Below are 19,298 nucleotides of genomic sequence, written 5' to 3'. Positions count from 1 at the left end.
TAATGGGCACAAGTTGATGGAGAGGAGGTATAGATTGGACATCCGCAAGAACTACTTCACAGTTAGGGCGGCTAGGAGCTGGAACCAACTTCCAAGGGAAGTGGTGCTGGCCCCTACCCTGGGGGTCTTTAAGAAGAGGCTGGATGCCTACCTGGCTGGACTCATTTGAGTCCCGTTTCTTGTTTTTGGGGTTTTGGTGTTCTCCCACCCTGGCGGGGGGTCGGGCTAGAAGATCTACTAGGTCCCTTCCGACCCTTAATCTATGAAACTATGAAACTATGACAGTGACATTTTTAAACAATTATACTGACAGCCATTTTAGCCTGATATTTTTAACTGACAGTTGGTAACCCTGTTGGGAGTCCATCAGAATGAAGGGCTGGAAGCAATGATGAGCTGATCAGCCTGGCTGCATTTTCAGTTTAAGGAGCAATGGGAACCAGCCACAAAGTTAATACACATATTTTGTGTAGCAACTTATTCCCTGATTTACTGCACCATTAATTGCATGAACATGTTGCCAGGTTGCTATTTATGATGTGATTAACTGTTTAATCATGTCTTAACTGTACCATATGCCAGAAGCCAATAGTATTCTAATATACCTATAGTTTCTGGTGTTTAATCTGGATGATACTGAGACAGAATCATGACATTCTCGTTTTTTTGGGTTTTTTTCACAGATTCTTCAGAATCAGACACATTCATAATAAAGCTCTCAATTACATACCACCAGGAAGATAGAGAGACTATGTTCCCTATAAAACCAAGTCATCTTCTAGTACCTTCACAGGTTTCCTAGTTAATTTCCAATGTAAATATTAAAAGAATTGTCAAGCATGAAGTCATTATTTCGTGTTTTGACAACATACTCTTCACATGACCTCCTCAGTCCACTCTGGTCCTTTACTACTTGACTTTCCACTCAGCGATCCATAAATTAGGATACATTTATAACTTGTGTTATGCATACATATGGAACTCTACCTTTTCTCACTAGAGATAGTGGAATTATGGTTTTACAGCTGAGATGGTCCAGGAAATGTAAGAGAGGTAAGGGTTTTTGGTGATGTATTTTATTGGAACAACTGTATAGTTGGAAGAGCAGTTTGATTCATAGATTCACAAATTGTATAGCTGGAAGAGACCTCAGAAGATCATTGGGTCTAGCCCCCTGCATCAGACAGGAAAGACAGGTGGGGTCAAGCGACCCCAGCAAGGTGACCGTCCAGTCTCCTCTTGAAGATTTCCAGAGTAGGTGATTGCACCACCTCTGGACGGAGCTTATTCCACAGTCTGGACACCCTAACTGCAAAGAAGTTTTTCCTAATGTTGAGTCTGAAACGGTCTTCCAGGAGTTTGCAGCCATTATTCCTCATTTTCTCCACGGGTGCCCTGGCAAACAGCTGTTTACCAAGCCTTTGATGTACTCCCCTAGTATAGCGGTAAGTTGCTACCAAGTCCCCTTTCAGCCTTCTCTTTTTCAGGCTGAAGAGTCCCAGATCCCTCAGCCTTTCCTTGTATGGCTTGCCATGCAAGTCTCTGATCATACAGGTGACTCTTCTCTGGACTCTCTCAAGCTTATCCACATCCTTGTTAAAGTGTGCCACCCAGAACTAGATGCAGTACTCCAGCTGTGGTCTCACCAGTGCTGAGTAGAGTGGAAGAATCACTTCCTTGGTTTTCCTGGAGTTGCATCGATTGATGCATGCCAGAGTATTATTTGCCCTACTGACTACAGCATCGCACTACTGGCTCATAGTCATACTGTGGTCTGTTATTACCCTCAGGTCCTTTTCATTTGTGCTGCTGGTCAGTTTGGTGCCGCCAAGCCTGTAGGTGTGCAGGGGGTTGTTCGTCCCCAGGTGGAGCACTTTACATTTTTTGATGTTGAACTTCATCTGGTTCCAATCCACCCGACTTGCCAGCCTGTCTAGGTCTGCCTGTATCTGTAGCCTATCTTCAAGCATAAGCACACTCCCCCACAACTTGGTGTTGTCCACAAACTTGGCCAGTGAGCTTTTCACCCCCAACATCTAAATCATTGATAAAGATGTTGAAAATTACTAGACCAAGCACCGACCCCTGTGGGACACTGCTGGTCACTTCTCGCCAGGACAACACAGATCTGTTCATTAGGAATCTCTGTGTCCTACCCTGAAGCCAGTTTCCTACCCACCTGACTGTCTTGGAGTTAAGCCCACAATCCTCCAATTTCTTCATGAGGACATTGTGGGATACCAGATCAAAACCTTTTTGGAAGTCAAGGCATACAATGTCAACCTCCTCTCTCTTGTCCAAGTGGCGAGTTATGTGGTCATAAAAGGAGATGAGGTTGGTAAGGTAAAACCTACCTATAATGAAGCCATGCTGGCTGCTGTTCAGAATCCTACCTTTTGCAAGCTTATCACAGATAGACTCCTTGGTGAACTTTTCCAGGATTTTCCCTGGGACAGAAGTTAGGCTAACTGGCCTATAGGTACCCAGATCCTCCCTTCTCCCCTTCTTGTGGATAGGCATGACATTGGCCCTCTTCCAGTCCTCAGAGACCTCTCCAGAGTGCCACGAATTGTGGAAGAGTTTTGCACAGGGTTCCACAATGTCTGGCCAGTTCCTTCAGCACTCTCAGATGAAGTACATCCGGTCCTGCTGACTTGATTTCTGACATTCCAGCAGCAATAAGTCAAAAAACCTAATGACTCCAAAGAGTTTAATTGTCACAGTTTGCCCATTGTGAAACTCAAAACTTAATTCAGTGCCTGAAAAATCATAACTGAGCAGGAATTGATTATTTTATTCTTTTCTAACAGAAATTTAAAAAAAAATGCAACAACATATGGCAAAGTAAAAGCAATGAACTTGCCACTTAAACCATAGATATTCAGAACATTAGTCTAAGTTACAGACTCACCTTCTCATGAGAGAACAGATAAATAGGAGTTAATGAAGGAACTTCACTTAATTCACAACTCAGGCCAAGTAATGTCAGAATCTCCTTAACAACTTCGTATCTCTTGGCATTGCTCATTTTAAGTGAATTAAAATCCTGTTGAGTTTTCAAGGCCACAGAACCGATATCTAGCTCCAAGTGTACCTGGAGGTCAAAAGGCAAGGGAGAAAGAAGAAGAAGAAAAAAAAAAGACAGACATGAACCACCACTATATAGCACATAAACAAAACTATGGCTGAGACTAACAGGCACAGAAACTCTAAAAATGGTTTCACTACATAAAGACCAATTAGCACAAACAGATACAAGTGTTACAAACTGTACAGGACAACTAGCACATTTATACACAATTAATTTACAAGACATTTTAGTGAGCTAAGTTTTAACATCTTAAAAGCCTAATAAAGCTAGGGTGGGAAAATATTAAAACAGTCCAGTAAATTCATAATTTCTGAGAAGATAGCAGTCACATGTAAACTAGAGTCTTTTCCCAGAAAGTGTGTAAAAATGTCTTCTTGTAAGCCAACTTGATGCTCAGGTAATAATGAGCATTGGTAATAATGTACCACTCTGTATCAGGGTTGCTCAACTAGAGGCCTTTGGGCCATGTGCAGCCCACAAAGGATTAATCTGAAGCCTTCAATCTCCTACCTGGCTACTGCTCATTCTCCGTTGCTTTGGCACACCCAGGGGCTCTTGGCTTCCCTGCCTCCTCTGGCTTTTGCTTCCTGCTCATACTCTAGGGGTTAAGATGGGGTGGCACAGCTCACAGTGCCAGAGGAACCCATGACCTGGGACACCCATATGGCACCACATAGCAAGGGGAAAGGTGGGGAGTGGACAGGCCATGGCTTGCAGTGGTGTCTCCATGGTGTGTGGCCCCCACTAGCAAGCCTGTAGGCATGCAGCCCCAACGCATTTAGAAGTTAGACAGCCTGCTTTTCTCAACAGGTCATAGTCTTTATGAACTCAACTAGTACTGGGAAGTGTATAAGGCTTTAAAAAGCAACATCCTAATATAGGAAAGTGGACAATGACATTAATCACTGCATCCCTAAAACCACAAGCATTGTTGCATTAACTCCCATAGTGTTCTCTTTCATTCATTCTGAGGGGGAGTTCCAACACGTGCAAGTAAAGGAATTATAAGAAGTTAATCCTTCAAGAGTTAATTTTAAGGTTTATTATAATCAAAAAGCATTATAATAAGGAAAAGAAACACAAGAGCCTTTGAGAAGAGAAACACAAGAGAAAATTATCATCTGGTGAGGTAGCTTAGTATTTCCTAAATTGAATAACAGCAATTTAACTTGTATAACCAAAAGAATAAGTATGTATATGGAAATACCTTGGAGCCTTAAAAATCTCCTTCCTGTAATTAAAATCAGTATAGAAGTTGCCTATTTTGCAAAATTTGTTTTCCCCCACATTTCTATTCCATCAGATTTGCATTTCAGTGTTGATAATTATATCCTGCCTTCCTTTTCTCAGCTATAATGCTGGCTCTGAACAAAATAATCAAGTGAAAAGTCATCTAATTTGGACCACCTATGCTAAAGCATATTAAAGAACAGAAACAGCCCAGTACCCAAGTAGGAAACTGACAGAAACAATAACAGTGATTGTTATACCAGTAGGGTTAATCTAACTCATGACCTTTCTGTGAAGCATCATGAGTTAGACTAGGGAGCAGCACCGTCTGTCAGCTTTCATACTTCTAGTGCCCAGTGGGCTAGCTGAGTAATGCAAGCTGACCATTTGGCAGGGATTTTGGCTTGGTCAGAAGTGGAATCTGCATTTTTAAACTAAAGATGCAAAAATAAGATTATACACAGTGTTTCTGTTTTGTTTCATAGTGCTATCTGTATCTCAACATATGGTTACTGATTCTTATGGATTAATTTGTTTTTGGAATAAACCTTTTTGCTAATTCTTATAAATTATTGTCAGTGATTTCAGAGCATTTGGCAATTCAGGAGGCCCTTTCTGCAAAGAAGGGAATCTCAAATTTCTAGCACAGCTGGACAGAAAGGTGAAATCCTTTAACTAACAAAACCTCTTCTGTTAAGAACTGAAGGGCCCAAGAGAACTAGGTGAAGCTGAGGTATCCTGGAAGGAGCTGACCCCTGGCATATTTCAGCTTGTTCTCAGTGGTCAAACAGCAGAGCTAGGTTTAGAGCTGAAGGACAGCCCTGAAGGTTGAGTGCACCCCAGTGCTTCACAGTTTCCGAACTCAGCGTTTCCCAACCTTTTTCACCTGTGGCACAGTTACATGGCCTCTCCCACCCCACGGCACACCTCCCACAGAACAGGGCAGGGTAGCCTGCAGCCAAAAGCTGGAGACTGGGGGCAGATGGTGAGTTGCCAAATGCCGCAGACTGTGGGGAAGGGGGAGTGGTGAGTGGCTGAACACCGCAGACTGGGAAGGGGGGGTAGCGAGAGGTGGAACTCCGCAGAGCGCCAGGAAGCAGGTGGCACAGTGTTTGAATCACTGGTTGAAGCTGTGCCCTCTACCCCATCTGTCTGCCTGCCCACAGCAGCAGCAGGTGGGGGGTGTGGCTCCAGCCCAAAATGCCACAGCACACCTGGATATGCCTGACAGCACACCAGTGAGCCATGGCACACTGGTTAGGAAACACTGTCCTAACTAATTACATGCCTTTTAACAGTGGGTGGCTTTCAAATCTTCAATTCTGTTTCGAATATGCTAGACAGCTGGGCACATGGTTGGTTACATTAGCCCATTTGTCCACGGCCAGTCATGGAATCAGTATTTAAATGACTTGACAGGTTTAGCATTCATTGTCAGCATAGTCAAATTCCTGTTAGCCTTATCCAGAAAGATACGGGCTCATGAGCAGAAACAAAAACCTTTATTTATTAATTTCATCCCCTAATGGAGATCACTGTATCAAAAACACAAAAGAACTAGCTCTTTTGAATATTTATCACTGCTAAGAAGTGTGAAGGTGATTCTGAACAATTCTTGAACCTCTGAGTGTGGCTAAAGCCAATATTTTTCTAAGGAAATTATGTTTGTTCTTCCCCTAGTTTAAGAATCTAGGAAGAACAGATGCCAAACCCTTACAACAAGGAGTTATGAGTCTGAAGAAGCATCCCAGGGTCACAAAAATCAGATGCTGTACAGTGCTGTGAATAGGACAGACAAAAATTTATTGCCTACAGCAGTGGTCAGCAACATTTTCTAGCAGTAGGTCAGAATGATCCAACTGTACCTTGCCAACCTCTGATATATAGTACTGCCCAAAATGTTTATTCAGTCTGTTAGTACAGAATTTCCAGTAGTGTTAGAGTGATGTTGTAGCCATGGTAGTTCAGGAATTATGCAAGAGGCAAGGATTTCTTGAAGCGGTATCTTGCATTGGATTAACTGCATAGCTGGGATAGAGCTGGACAAGCTTTTCAATGCAAAACACTTCTTCAGGTCTGAGGTATTCTGAAGAACTGTCTTGCGTTCAAAAGCTTGTCTAACAATCCCAGCTATGCCATTGGTTCAATATAAGAGATAACCCAAATAAATCCTTGCTTCTCTCAATTTATATAACAAGACATCAAGGCCAAAAAGATGAACCTAAGAAGCATCTAAAAATCAGAGATAACACCTGCCTGTAGAAACCATCCCTGGCCACAGCACTTCCGAAAAGAAATATTACTAGGGAACTGAGCACCATTTAGCAGCAACCACATTCACAGCTATATGGAGTTTGGTGTGTAAAACTGAGTAAGGGGAATAACTCATTTTGACAACAGTAAATACCAAGACTAGGTATAGACTGCGGTGGGCAAAATCTGGCCCGCGGGCTGAATCCATCCCGTAAGGCCATTCTATCTGGCCCACAGGGCCCCTAAAAAATTTAGAAAATATTGATCTGTCTTTGGATCCTGTCTACAATGACAGGAACCAGGAACAGTAAGACCCAGGGAAAGTCTGGTGGGTTCCCGCAACAGCAGGGCCCACCCAATCCCACACACCCCCCCCCTCAAGTGGAAGCCCCAACAGGGGCTTCTGGTCTGGGACCATGTGGCTGCACCAGCACCAGAACCTCAGGTAAGGGGGAGAGAAGGGCAGGGGAGGACTGTGGAAAGGGAAGGAGCGCGGGGAAAAGAGGCCCCTCCCCCACCCCGTGGCTGGTGCTCCCTGCTGCAACCCGCGTGGGGCTGTCCTGAGCAGGCAAAAGCAACCCAATGCGGGCTGTGAGTGGCTGCAGTACTTTTCCCCTGCTCTGCACCAGCTTGTAACCCACCCCTGCTGCCAGCCTGGGCCCTGTGTCAGCTCTGGGCTTGCCTGTCAGGGCTGCTCCATGACAGCAGCAGCTGTGGCCCCCCGCTTGCTACGCTGGGCAGTGTTTGTTACCACCGCCTCTGGGCTGCCCAGTGCACAAGGTCCAGGCGGCCAGCAGCAGCAAATACTGCCCAGTGCGGCAAGTGGGGGGCCCACAGCTGCTGCCACTACAGAACAGCCCTGACGGGCAAGCCCAGAGCCAGCACGGGGCCCAGGCTGGTAGCGGGGGTGGGTTATAAGCTGGTGCTGACTGGGCGGGGGAGCAGCCCCATGGCCAGCACCCTGCGCTGCAGCCACTCGCAGCCCATGTGGGTCTGCCTGTGCCTGCTCAGGAAGCCCCACGCCGGCTGCAAGTGGCTGCAGCATGGGGCCCTGGCCATGGGCTGGGGGAGGGGCTGCTTTTCCCCATGCTCAGCACTAGCTCATTCCCTGCCAGCAAGCAGGGGGTCGGAGCTGTGCACTGCCCTCCACCTGTACCATGAGGCTGGAGGACACTGGGAGTGAGCAGAACCAGTGTCCGGGGCCAGCACCAGCATGGTCCAGAGCAGGGCAGCAGGGATACAGGGTCCCAGCTGGCAGGGACTCTATGGAGCCGGGCCAGCTCCCCTCTCTCCCTGCTGGTGCAGCCCAGCCCGGCTCCGCAGACCCCTGCCAGCCTGTGCCCCACTCTGGGCCCCACCAGTGCTGGTCCTGGGACACTGGTCCCAAGATATTGGGACACTGGTCCCAAGATGGTGACCAGGGGGCAGGGCACCTGTCAAGGGGCAGAGCTACCCATGCAGCCCTCAACAGCTTACCAAAACTGGGTAAGCAGCCCTCCACCCAAAATAATTGCCTGCCCCTGTAATAGACAGTATACCTAACGCATTTTAAGCATGTAGAAAGCACTCTAAAGCTGTAACTGAACAGACATTCAAGGCTCTTAGAATGCTTTAAAGATGGCAAGATTGCACTTTAAGTTAACACTTGATGGATGTGTCATAATGTAAAGCACTTTATGTTAGAGCGCTTTATCCAATATGCATGCCAGATCTTATCGAGCTTTAGGTGAGATCTCCACCATCCCAGGCAATGTTGCGCAGGGCTGCACTCCAGCCACAGGCTGAGCTTGCTGCACTGCCCAAGCTCCAAGCTGGCCCCAGCCCCACTTTCTCCCTCCAGCCAGCTGCGAGTCACAGCCAGATTGTGGGGGAGAAGCAGTCTGGGGTCTATGCTCCCCAGGAACACCCCCAGTGGCCAATGCAGGCAGACTCCAAGACCCTTCAGCAAACAGTAAATGTCTATTCAGCAAGCTTCTGCTTTACCAAATTGCACTGAAATAAAGGTGTGATAAATTAGAGCACTTCTGCAAGGTGCTTTTTGAACATCTGTGCTTAGTCAAAGGGACCAGGAATTAAAAAGCAGCATATGCAGAGGTGGATTAAGATTCACTGGGGCCTTTGCTACACACAAAATTGAATAAAACTACTGCCTTAGGCAAATTACTCAGATGCATGGGATCACCATAAACATATAATAACACAAAAGCATCCCAGTGCTTCAAAATGGTGGCAGGGTGCTTGAACTAAAGTTTGTTGAATGAACTTTAGTTCAAGTGGTGCCACCACCATTTTTAAGCACAGGGACACTGATGCATGAGAAACCATGGCACTTGAATTAGAGTTCTCAGAGCTGCTGTAATTAAAGTGCCATCCCCCACCCCCAGAGCACATTTAAAAGTGCCAGAGGCAGCTGCCTAAGTCTGCCCAGCAGACTTCCTGGCTGCCCAGGGCTGGAAGGTCTCTGGGCCAGGCTCTCAACCACTCGCAGTAATGTTGCATGACCTGTGACCCGACCCATTTGCATGTCTGTGTCTGTGTATGTGTCTGCATGTCTCTGCATCTGCTGCTCACTCCTAAGCCACAGCCCCCCTCCCCTGCCCTAATGTTGCCCCTCACTCCCAAACCACTGTACCCAGCATCCTGACAGGGTATGTGGGGATCCCCCCCTTCCCAGGCTCCAAGCTCCATACACACACCCACTGCCCCCCACACCTTCACAAATAACACTCTACCCACACACACAGTTCAAAAACAGCCTCTCATGAATTACATACCAAAACTCTTGATTTTTAACAGTTTGTCTCATGACTTTTGACAGGGTGGGGTTGGCAATACTCCACTGATTTTATTCCCCACCCCCAACCTGGTTGACATCTGATACCTACAGGTAAAACAACTGGGACCTTCCTAAATGCTCATTCCTGCAGAACAGGTTTCTAAAGACTGTCTTTTTCATACCCAAGGGATTTCTGACCATCTTTCATATCTCTCATCATTTTTAATTTCTTTTTTTTTTCCCCAAGAGGATGTGGGGGTCCAAAAGTTTATAAATAATAACTTTTTAAAATTATTTTGTTGGTCTAATAAAAGATATTGCATCTACCCAAAGACTCCAGCTACAGGTCAGCATTGATCCCCCTCTACCCCTACCTGTTCCTCGCCCATTGTCTTGAGGCATTTTCATTGACTGGCATTCTAGCATAGTGGCTTCTGGGATAACCCATCCTGAAAGAAGACTCAAACTGGCCAGGAGCCATGCTCCATTTCTTGTATCTTAGGACATAACAAATGCAGTCAGACTGGTATAACCACCACTACAAGCTATCTTTTATTAGACCAACTAAAATAGTTGGAAAGTTCTTTTTTGCATGCTTTCAGGTATATGGCATCATGCAGCTCCCAAGGCAGAAGCAGCAGGGCACAGAGCCCGCAGCAACCCACCTCCATCTTGCGAACAAATCCAGGAGTGTGCCTCCCCCTGGGTACACACAGCGATGAGAGCCCCCCGCACTCCTGGATGAGCCACCTAGGCTCCAACCATCCTACAACCCACCCCAGGAACCTATTCACTGCAGCCCCTGCCCCACTCCCTCCCTCACTGTGGGAGCCTCTATCTGCCCCCCACCACGCCTCTTCCCTCTCCTCCCACCCCTTCCCCTGCACAAACTTATCTGCTGGGTGGTCTGTGTCTGTATGTGTACTCAGCCACACACCCCCCTCCAATAATATTTTCTCCCTCCACGTATGGCAATGAGAGAGATGAGGCCAGAGGGACAACAGAAGCAGAGGAGAGTGGGAGACAGAACAGGAGCAGCTGAAGAAGGATTGTTGGGAGTGCAATGAAAGGTTGGCCCACTGGGAGTAGCATGGCAGAAAGATACAGAAGAGACCACAGGATGCCGGTCAAGAGTGGAAACTATAGATAAAGGCAATGTTAACCAGTGACAGAATGCAAAAGGAATCTCTGATGAACAGATACAATTCTGTGAAGGTACTGTTCAAGATATTGGTTGTACAGATGGAACCAGCATGATGGCTTTCTCCAACTGAAAGACATGCAACTAACTTACTGGAACAAAGAAGGATATGACAAATTTTGTGAGACATATGCAGAGAAAGGGGGGAGGGAGGAATTAAAAGGGTTAAAGTTTGTAGCAGCAGAAAAGCAAGGGAAAGAGTGATTATTGTCTGAATGTATATGGATACAAAGGAAGCAGACATAGAAGGTGTCTGGAAAAATATGTGCAGCAAGTTCTGTGGATAGAGAAAATGAGGGATAACTATGGTATTTGGACAGGGCCTTGGAGGACTCAATCAGCATTAAAACCAAACGACTAGACCCAGGTGGGGTGCAGCAGGAAACTGGAAGCCTTCCTAGCTGCAAAAGCAAGCAGGCAGCTAACAAGAGAAACAGGGATGAGGGGGAAGGGCCAGAGCTGACCATGACAGGCAGCGGCACAGATGATCCTCAAAGAGACAGGTGCACTCAGTTTAACACAAGTGCAACTGCACTGATTATAGCTTCAGTTAAATGTCAGGAATGTCTAAACAAGGAAGAGATGTGAACAGGTCAAACCAATGTTAAATCAAGCGAAGGCAGACATGATCTACCAACAAGAATGTGGTATACTGAGGGAGAGGGATTATAAATGTTTTGAGAAGAGGCAGAAGTGGGGACTGTCTTGATGGTCAGGGACAATTGACAACAAAGCAGCTGGAGTGGCAATACTATTCAAGAACCCAGAGGTGGAAGCACAGAAGGCAGAAGACATCAGTGGTAGACTGAAGCGAATGATAACATCAGCCAGGCGAGCAGAATTAGAAGTTTTCAATGTATAGGCATCACTAGAGTGAGGGGAGGAAGGCTCTGTTTAGAAAGCAGTTTATGTGGTCAGAGGGAGACCACTGATAATAGTGGGGGACTTCAACTGCATAACAGAAGGAGGTGACAGAACAAGGAAAGGAGGCGGCAGAACTTTAGACAGTTTATCCAGATTGTCACAAATATAATTAAGAAGTCATTATGAGATGTGTGGGCAAGGGAGAAAGTTTTCATCAGAACTGACTCCAGTGGAAAGGAACAATCAAGAACTGACTTTGTGTTTGTATCAAAAGAAATAGAGATAAGGAAGAAAGAAACCATACGTGTAGCATTTACTAATCACCAGATGCTGAACACAGAACTGAGTCTTGGTAAAAGCCCCATAAGGAAAAGGGGTGTGTGGAATTTATATGTGCAACTCTTACAAGATAAGGAGGTATGTCAAAGGTACACAAGACAGCATAAGAGGTGGAGAACACTAAAGAAATATTTTTAAGAGTATCAGAGAATGGTGGATGATGAAGAAGAGGACGGGATAATTCTTCAGGAAGGAAGGCAGGCCAAAAACGGAAAAGAACGAATGATCTGAGAGAGCTATAAAAATTTGCAGGAGCTCCTAAAAAGAGCTGAAGGAAGACAGGTACAACAAGAACTAGAAGAAACAAAGCAAGAGATAGAAAGCTGGTTTAAAAGAAAGACAAGAGAAAAATGTTTTTAGCACAAGCACCCTGGGTGGCAGAAAATGAAGAGTGATCCTTACACTTTTTGGCTAGAGTGAAGACAGCAAAAGGAAAATTAAAAGCAGTTCGGGAAGGCAGTACTAGGTGGAAAAGCAGGAGGAGGTGTTAGATGCAATGTGAAGAGTTTATGAAGAGCTATATCAGAAGAAGGAAATAGACAGGAATAAGATGAAGGATTTGCTGGAAGAGACTGAACAGAAGTAGAGGAGGAAGAAGCAAAGATGGAAGAAAAAATAAGCTTAAAGAAAGTCAAGGAGTGTTTAAAAACCTTTAAGAGGGAGATCACCAGAAGCAGACCTATGACATTTTATGAGAAATTTTGAGGATAAGTAGAGAGGGATAGAGTGGAAGTTTTGAGGAAAGAGCGGAAACAGGGGAGGCAGGAAAAGATTTTACAATAGGCGTTGTGATCTTACTCTTCCAGAAAGGGGCAAAGGAACTCTTGAAAAACTGGAGACTGATTAGATTCCTTAATATGGAATATAAGTTAATGGCCAAGACACTGACTTTCAGGATGAGGAAAAACCTCCAGAAGACAATACATGAAGACCAAGTATGCACAGTACCAGGTAAAAGGATCTTCAAAAAGATTAGAGAGATCGGATACACTGTCCCACATCCAAGACAGGAACACAAACACAGTTATGGCAAACCTAGGTTTAGAATAAGTATGTGACAGAGTGGATCATTATTCATGATGATTACATATTTGAAGTGCTAGGAAAATGGGGTTCCCAGAGAAAGTTGTGTGTTGAATAAGGCTATTGTATAGAGAAGCAGAGTCAAGTCCAAATTAACGATCATCTAAGTGGGACCTTAAAGATCCATACAGGAGCGAGGCAAGGGTGCCGCATCACCACTGTCTGTGTGTGGCATTGAAACATTAGCACAAGGAATAAGAAAAGACAAGGTCATAAGCAGAGTAAAGATACTGTGAGGGGGTGAGGTAAAATGCATATTATACATGGATAATATGAATGCAGTAGTTAGAGATCAACCTTCTATGGAAAGGGTGCTAAAGCATACATCAGAGTATGAAGTGATGGGAACTAAACTAAACAGATCAAAAGGAGTGCAGAACTGGAGGGACTTGGAGAAGTTGGGGTTTCAAATAAGAGAGAGAGAAATTAAAAGTGTTAGGGGAGATCCTAGGATGGATGCTGAGGGGAAAGGTGATACAGCATGGAAAAAGGTGATGGCAAGGATACACCAAATACTTTGGTTATGGTCCAGAAGAATGCTGTTCTTTGCTGGAAAAGTGGTGGCAGTTAAGGCTGGGTTACTGCCAACTATTCTATATATGTGGCAACAGATAGCAAAACTACAGAGGAAAATGTGTGTTCTTATGGAATGCCAAAAGAGAAAGGTTGGCTAGTGCTGAACTGTACAAAGCAAGAGAAATTGGGGGATGTGGGCTGCCAGACTTGGGATTGTTCATGTATGCCAACTATGTAAATGCGTATGCATGGCAGTATCAGAGGGAAAGAGGAAAGCAGTATTTATCACTGGATTTCATGCAGCTGAGATTTTGAGGAAATGAGGAATATATCAAACCTCTTTGAAGAGTCTATGGGTGTGGCAACCATGGATTCATTGCATCAGGATGGAAGGTTTCATACAGAAATAGGGAAGGTAGGGCTGGCAGTCCAGAAAGACAGTAAGAAATTGATGAAAGCAGTAAGAGAAAGAGACAGGATGGCACTGGAGGGAAACTTCACAGAAGAACAAGTAAAGAAGGTGTGGGGAGCAGTGGTGGGTAAATAACTAAAAGGAGAACATGCTGACCTATCATAGATGGCTGTAAGAAATATCTTGCCAGTGAGAGAGATGCAACACAGATAAAGCTTGATGAGCTCATCAAGGTGCCCAATGGAGAAGTGCAGGGAAGAAGAAACCATGAGACGTGTTTTGGGAGTGTACGTATAACAAAGGAGGTGCAAAAGAATCCGCCACTTTCTGAGTGTCACCGAAATAAACCGATAGCACGGGAGATGGTACTATATGGACTCATACCAGAGAGACTGGAGGAAATGCTATTAAGGACTTTATTAGCATGTATTAAAACTAGTTTATGGAAAGTAAGAAACCTCTGAGTTTTTAAGGAGTCAACTTTCACTGAAAGAATGGGCCTGAAGCTAGGGCTGCATGAACTAAAATACTACATCAATCAAGGCTAGGAAGAGATCAGAGAAGAAGTGGAGAAGTGAAGAAAAAAAAAAGACAGGACATACTTGTTTCACTCAACCAACAGAGAGGACTGATTGGAGGGGTGGAGAGTTTCAGGTGGTTACTGAGGTAACTGTTTTTCATGGGGTTCTATATGAAGGAAAAAAGTTCTGTATGAGTTTTTTTGAGGACGCTGATGTATGTTGTTTAAGAGTTTAATACATGTAGCTGTATGTTTTTGGATATGTAGTGTTTGCAATATGAAATGTTGTTAGAACAAGAATGCTCAATATGTAAAGCTTTGCAAGTGCAGGGTGAAAAGTGTGTTTTAAATAAAATTTGCAAATAATAATAATAATAAAAAAGTTCCCATCTGTATGTTTACCTCATAGGGGGGTCATATGTTATATAGTCATGCTCAGTGTTGCCTGCATTTAATCTATTTAGTTGGTTTCTATTACTGAGCACATGCTGCTTGGCAGCAGTTTAATGATAGACAATGTATTTAATAGGGGTGTACCAACAGAGATTTTTTGGGCCAATACCAATGGCCGATTTTTAACAAGCCATGTTGTCTGATACCGATCTAGTTGCCAGTATGCAGCCCAGCAGCATAGAGAGCAGCGCCTGGCTGGTAAGTCTGTTGGGGGGGAAGGCGCGAGGGAGGAAGGAAGGGTCGAGGGATGAAGGAAGGGGTGTGGGGGAGGGGGGGCAAGCTGAGGCCCAAGCAGTGAGGGAGGGAGTGGGCTGGGACTGTGGCTGGGGCTGGGGCAGGTGCTGCACAGCTAGGGTGGAGTGCAGGACACAGACGTGGGGAAGGGGGGCAGCTCCCACCACTGCATGCACCCTGGGAGGGTATGTGCCCCCAGATTTGCACTTGGGGCAAGGGTAGCTTGGGGCCGGGGCAGTCTTGATGGCAGGGCTGGGCTGCACTTGGGGTGGGCAGCAGCAATGCTGGGAGTGAGGGTCTGGGGGGCTATGGCAAATTTTGGGATGGTTGTCACCCCTCCCTGCAATCCCCCTCCTAGCGCTGCCACTGCCTGCCTCAAGCAAAGCCTGACTCAGCCCCCTGCCAGGAAGAGCCTGTCGCCACCCCCAGTCTCAGCCTGCAGCGGCAGCCCACCATCGCCCCATACGCAAATCCAGGTACACATGCCATCCATGCCGTCCCAGGGTGAGCCTAGCCCCACCCCCCCACATCATCTGATGAGCCACTCGCAGCTCTGTTCCTCCCCTGCTGTGCAGTGCCTGCCCAAGCCCCAGCCCCACTGCCTCCTTCACCACAGGGGCCTCAATCTGCCGCACCACCCGCACAGCCCTTCCCTCACAACAGTCTTACCAACCTGAGCTAGCTGCTCTCCACATTGCCAGGCTGCGCTCCTGGCCACTTGCATGCTATGCTGCAGCTGCGTGCATGCACACGGCACTTATCAGTGACATCATCAGCCACATCAGCCAAAAAAAGGGGACTGCCAATACTGTCAATTTTCCTTACATTGGTACCAGTTCAAAATGGGACCAATGTATCAGTGAACCTCTAGTATTTAATGATTTTATTTGTATGCAACTGTAAGACAAGGAGGTTTTTGCCCTATGCTGATTTTGGCTGGGGGTTGGGGGGAGAATCTCATCTTGTATTTGAGCAAATACAGTAGAAGGGTGCTTTTCCTTTGTAGAGTACAGAGGCCGAAAAATAGCTTTGAATGGAAAAATCCATTGAAATTCAGCACTACAATTCTTTTATGTTACAGCAAAAAAGTAAGTTAGGTCTTAATACACTTCATACCTGACAAAGAATGGCTTCTCCTCTAATGTCTCCATAAGTCAGGTGAATAATAACTATATCTTTATCTGGATTATTTAAGCGACTCAGTGGCCTTGCTCTCTTGATATCTTCCTGAACATCCTCCTCAAAAACACTGCCACTGGTCAGAAGGTTTAATTTAACTTCTGTGTTGTCTGCTTTAAAGAACACCAGTTCATGGATGGTCTTCTTCAGTTCATTTTTTCTCTTCACTTTTATACTGCCAAAAGTAAAAGAGGTAGAAAGTCCTAAAATCTTTCCACCTTTTGACAAGAAGGTCAGAAATTGTTTATGATTGTCCTCAGAAATGGGTTCCTCTGTGGCAATGACCAACAACAAAGAGTTATCAAGCCATGGAGCTTTCAGAATTTGCTTCTCCAGCAATGGGTAGATTACATAGCTGTCTGGATCAATGCATTCCTTGAGGATTGATTCTATCTGCTCAAATTTTGTTTTCATATAGTCAGATCCCACATAAACCAAAATGTTAGGAGGCTTCCCACTAAGATTTACTCTTTTCATGTCTCTTGCCAGAACGTCATCAGTAACTTCTTCCAAGCTGCCACTGCAATCATCAGGAAGTTCTGGAATGTTTTCTGCAGAGGCAAATCTTACTGACTCAATGGTACTGCTTTCAAGTTGCAAGCACTCATGACAGCTTGAAAGATGAAGATGGTGGTGTTCTCCAGAACCTGTTTCTTTATCAGGAAAGTTATTAGATTCATCCTGAGACTCATGTCCTCTCTCTAGCTTGGATCTCTCTGCTTGCATCCTTTCACCACCTCCTCCTGGAGGATCAGCTACATCTGATTCATATTCAGCAGTAGCCTCTAAAGGTATAGCAGGGGTTAGTTCTTCCATTTCTGCACCATTAGCCCTTTTCTTCTCTTCCGCAGCTGAGGTCACCTGTTCTAACTTCTTAAGAGCAAATTCCTGTAAATGAACAGCTGAGAGAGAAAAATGATATAAAATATATAAAAATAGTAATGTTGAGTATCAACAGCCTTAATATTCAAGGTGATTTTCAATTAATTTCAGAACAACTCATTCTACTACTAAACATTTTCTCATTTTAGAAAATAAGAACTACCCACTCCCTGAAACGCAGTGAACTCAGGCCATTTACCTGACATGCTGGGAATTTATACAGAATTCAGGCTGGAAGCCAAATATTCTGTTCTTGACTCTACCAGTGATTCATTATGTAACCTTTAACTTCAATTGTCTTTGATTTTGAGAGGCTAACTTGAGACATGTAGAGGGAATAAACAACCATTTTTGACACTGAAGTCAATGTTGACTGTGCATGGTTCAAATATGCAAGGCAGAAGGTAGAGTAGATATGTACCTTAAAGTAACTAAATAAGATATGCTTTCAGGAACTCAAGCTCCAGATGCTGTGAAAGGACAAGAACAGAGCAGTGTCTGTCTATCTAGACCTGACTTCTCTGCCTGGACAAAGGTTCTTAATTTGGAAATAGCTGAAGCAGAACATCCCTTATGCCTTTCCTGTGAGGTGCTTCTAGCAGATGCAGCATATTTTAGTTCACTCAGTGTAGTTCACTCAATTTGGCCTGCTCCACTGTGACTGAGGAAAAGAAAAAAAAGTGACGGATGAAGCCATAAAAAATACTGGTCCAGACTGAGGAACAGAATGGAGACTTGGCTCACTGTTGTTCCAAAATAAGCTGTATAAACCTGGATGATAATGAACATGGTAGAAACACTGAGCTATAAGTTTTTTTGTACTTTTGGGGGGCAAAAGTTATGGGGATATGGAAAAGTATGAACTTTTTCTCCACTGCAGTAAGAAAGGGATAGCTCTAAGCTCTTGGACCAGAACAGATAAGGACCCAGAAAAGTAGAAAGTAAAAAACTAATTGGAGCTGATTTAAAAGTTAACAATAGAAATACAAAAATAGGAAAAAAAGATTTCTGATCCAATAGAAGGGACACCGCAAAGAAGTGTCACCATAAAATTTACAGAACAATGAGAAAATGGAAAGAAAATTACTTTTTTTGCATGGTTATGCAATTTTTTTTCATTCCTACAGTTAAACAAACAAGAAAAATGTTTCAAACTCCAAACATTTTAATTAGTTTCACTTTTCTTGACAACAAAAAGCAGAACAGGGCATTGTACTGAATTAAACATTTATTTCTGGGCACTCCTAAGAAAATCAAAGAAAACTAAGGCTAAGTTAACAGGAAGAAGAAAAGTGGTAATGTCTTTTATGTGACAGCCCAGTGAACTGTGAACATTTACTCAGTACGTGGGAGATGTAGGTATAGTTTCCTCTGCCTCAAGGTACCTGAGCCCACATATTTCCCCTCTCAAGACAATATACCAGCCACCATGCTGAAATATATTCTGGGACTGAATGCCCTAAGTCTCTTCTGTTCACAGTACCCTAAACTGCCTGATAAGGGCAGACATTTGATCTAGGGTAGGGGCTGGCAACATTTTACAGCTCCAAGCACAAGCTACTTCCAACCTGGCCTGTATCACTGCTGCTTAAGCTGCTGCCAGAGCTGTAACTACAGTCACCACTCCCAGCCCTCCCCGCCAAGTGCTGCTACTGCCATTTCTCCCCACCACATGGGTGAAGGACCCTTCTCTCCCTCCTCCCCAACACCACAAAAGCCCTGACTGCTGAAATGCTGGCTCCTGGTTCTGCAGGCCAGATAAAATGGCTCTGTAGGCCAGATCCAGTCTGTGGGCCATAGGTTGCTGGTAGGGCTATGCGAAGCTTCGGTCCCCAATTTGATTCAAAGGACATTCAGCCTGATTTGGTGGCCAAATCTCCAAATCTGAATCAAATCAGGAAACCCTTTAATCTCTCCGAATTGAATCAGAACCCCCCAAATTGATTCAGAAAGTTTTGGAGATTCGGACATAGACACAGCTTTAAATGTTTTTTCTACGTACCTCAAGGTAACAGGTGGCTTGCGAATGCTGAGATGCTGGGGCGGATGGAGTGTCCCACAGGAGCGTGGGGGGTTCCCCAGCACACTCTGCAACAGACCCAAAAGTGGACCAGAAGACTTCCGGTCCACTTCTGGGTCCACCAGGAAGTATGCATGGGGACCCCCTGCAACAGCAACTGGTGCCTCCTGGGTCAGGGGGCCACCCAGTGTCCCCTTGTGGCCAATCACCTAACCAGGGGCTATGGGGGGGGGGGGGGGGGCCCC

At 45.1% G+C, this 19,298-nt stretch overlaps 1 protein-coding gene across 2 annotated transcripts in view; it reads right to left on the bottom strand.

Moving 5' to 3' along the window:
- Window positions 1-19,298, bottom strand: part of HLCS (holocarboxylase synthetase) — a 217,204-nt gene that overhangs the window by 172,115 nt on the left and 25,791 nt on the right. For both annotated transcript variants that reach the window (XM_019524393.1, XM_019524392.1), the window contains 2 exons: window positions 16,089-17,053; window positions 2,912-3,094 (listed from right to left, as the gene is read on the bottom strand). In XM_019524393.1, the coding sequence (XP_019379938.1) occupies window positions 2,912-3,094; window positions 16,089-17,053 (1,148 nt within the window). The remainder of the gene's footprint in view (window positions 1-2,911; window positions 3,095-16,088; window positions 17,054-19,298) is intronic.

The sequence above is a fragment of the Gavialis gangeticus genome, unplaced genomic scaffold, assembly GCF_001723915.1.
Source record: "Gavialis gangeticus isolate Ggan-Ray unplaced genomic scaffold, GavGan_comp1, whole genome shotgun sequence".
In the NCBI taxonomy this organism is placed as follows: domain Eukaryota; kingdom Metazoa; phylum Chordata; order Crocodylia; family Gavialidae; genus Gavialis; species Gavialis gangeticus.
Note: the sequence above shows the minus strand (reverse complement) of the source record. Positions and strands in the feature narration are given on the sequence as shown.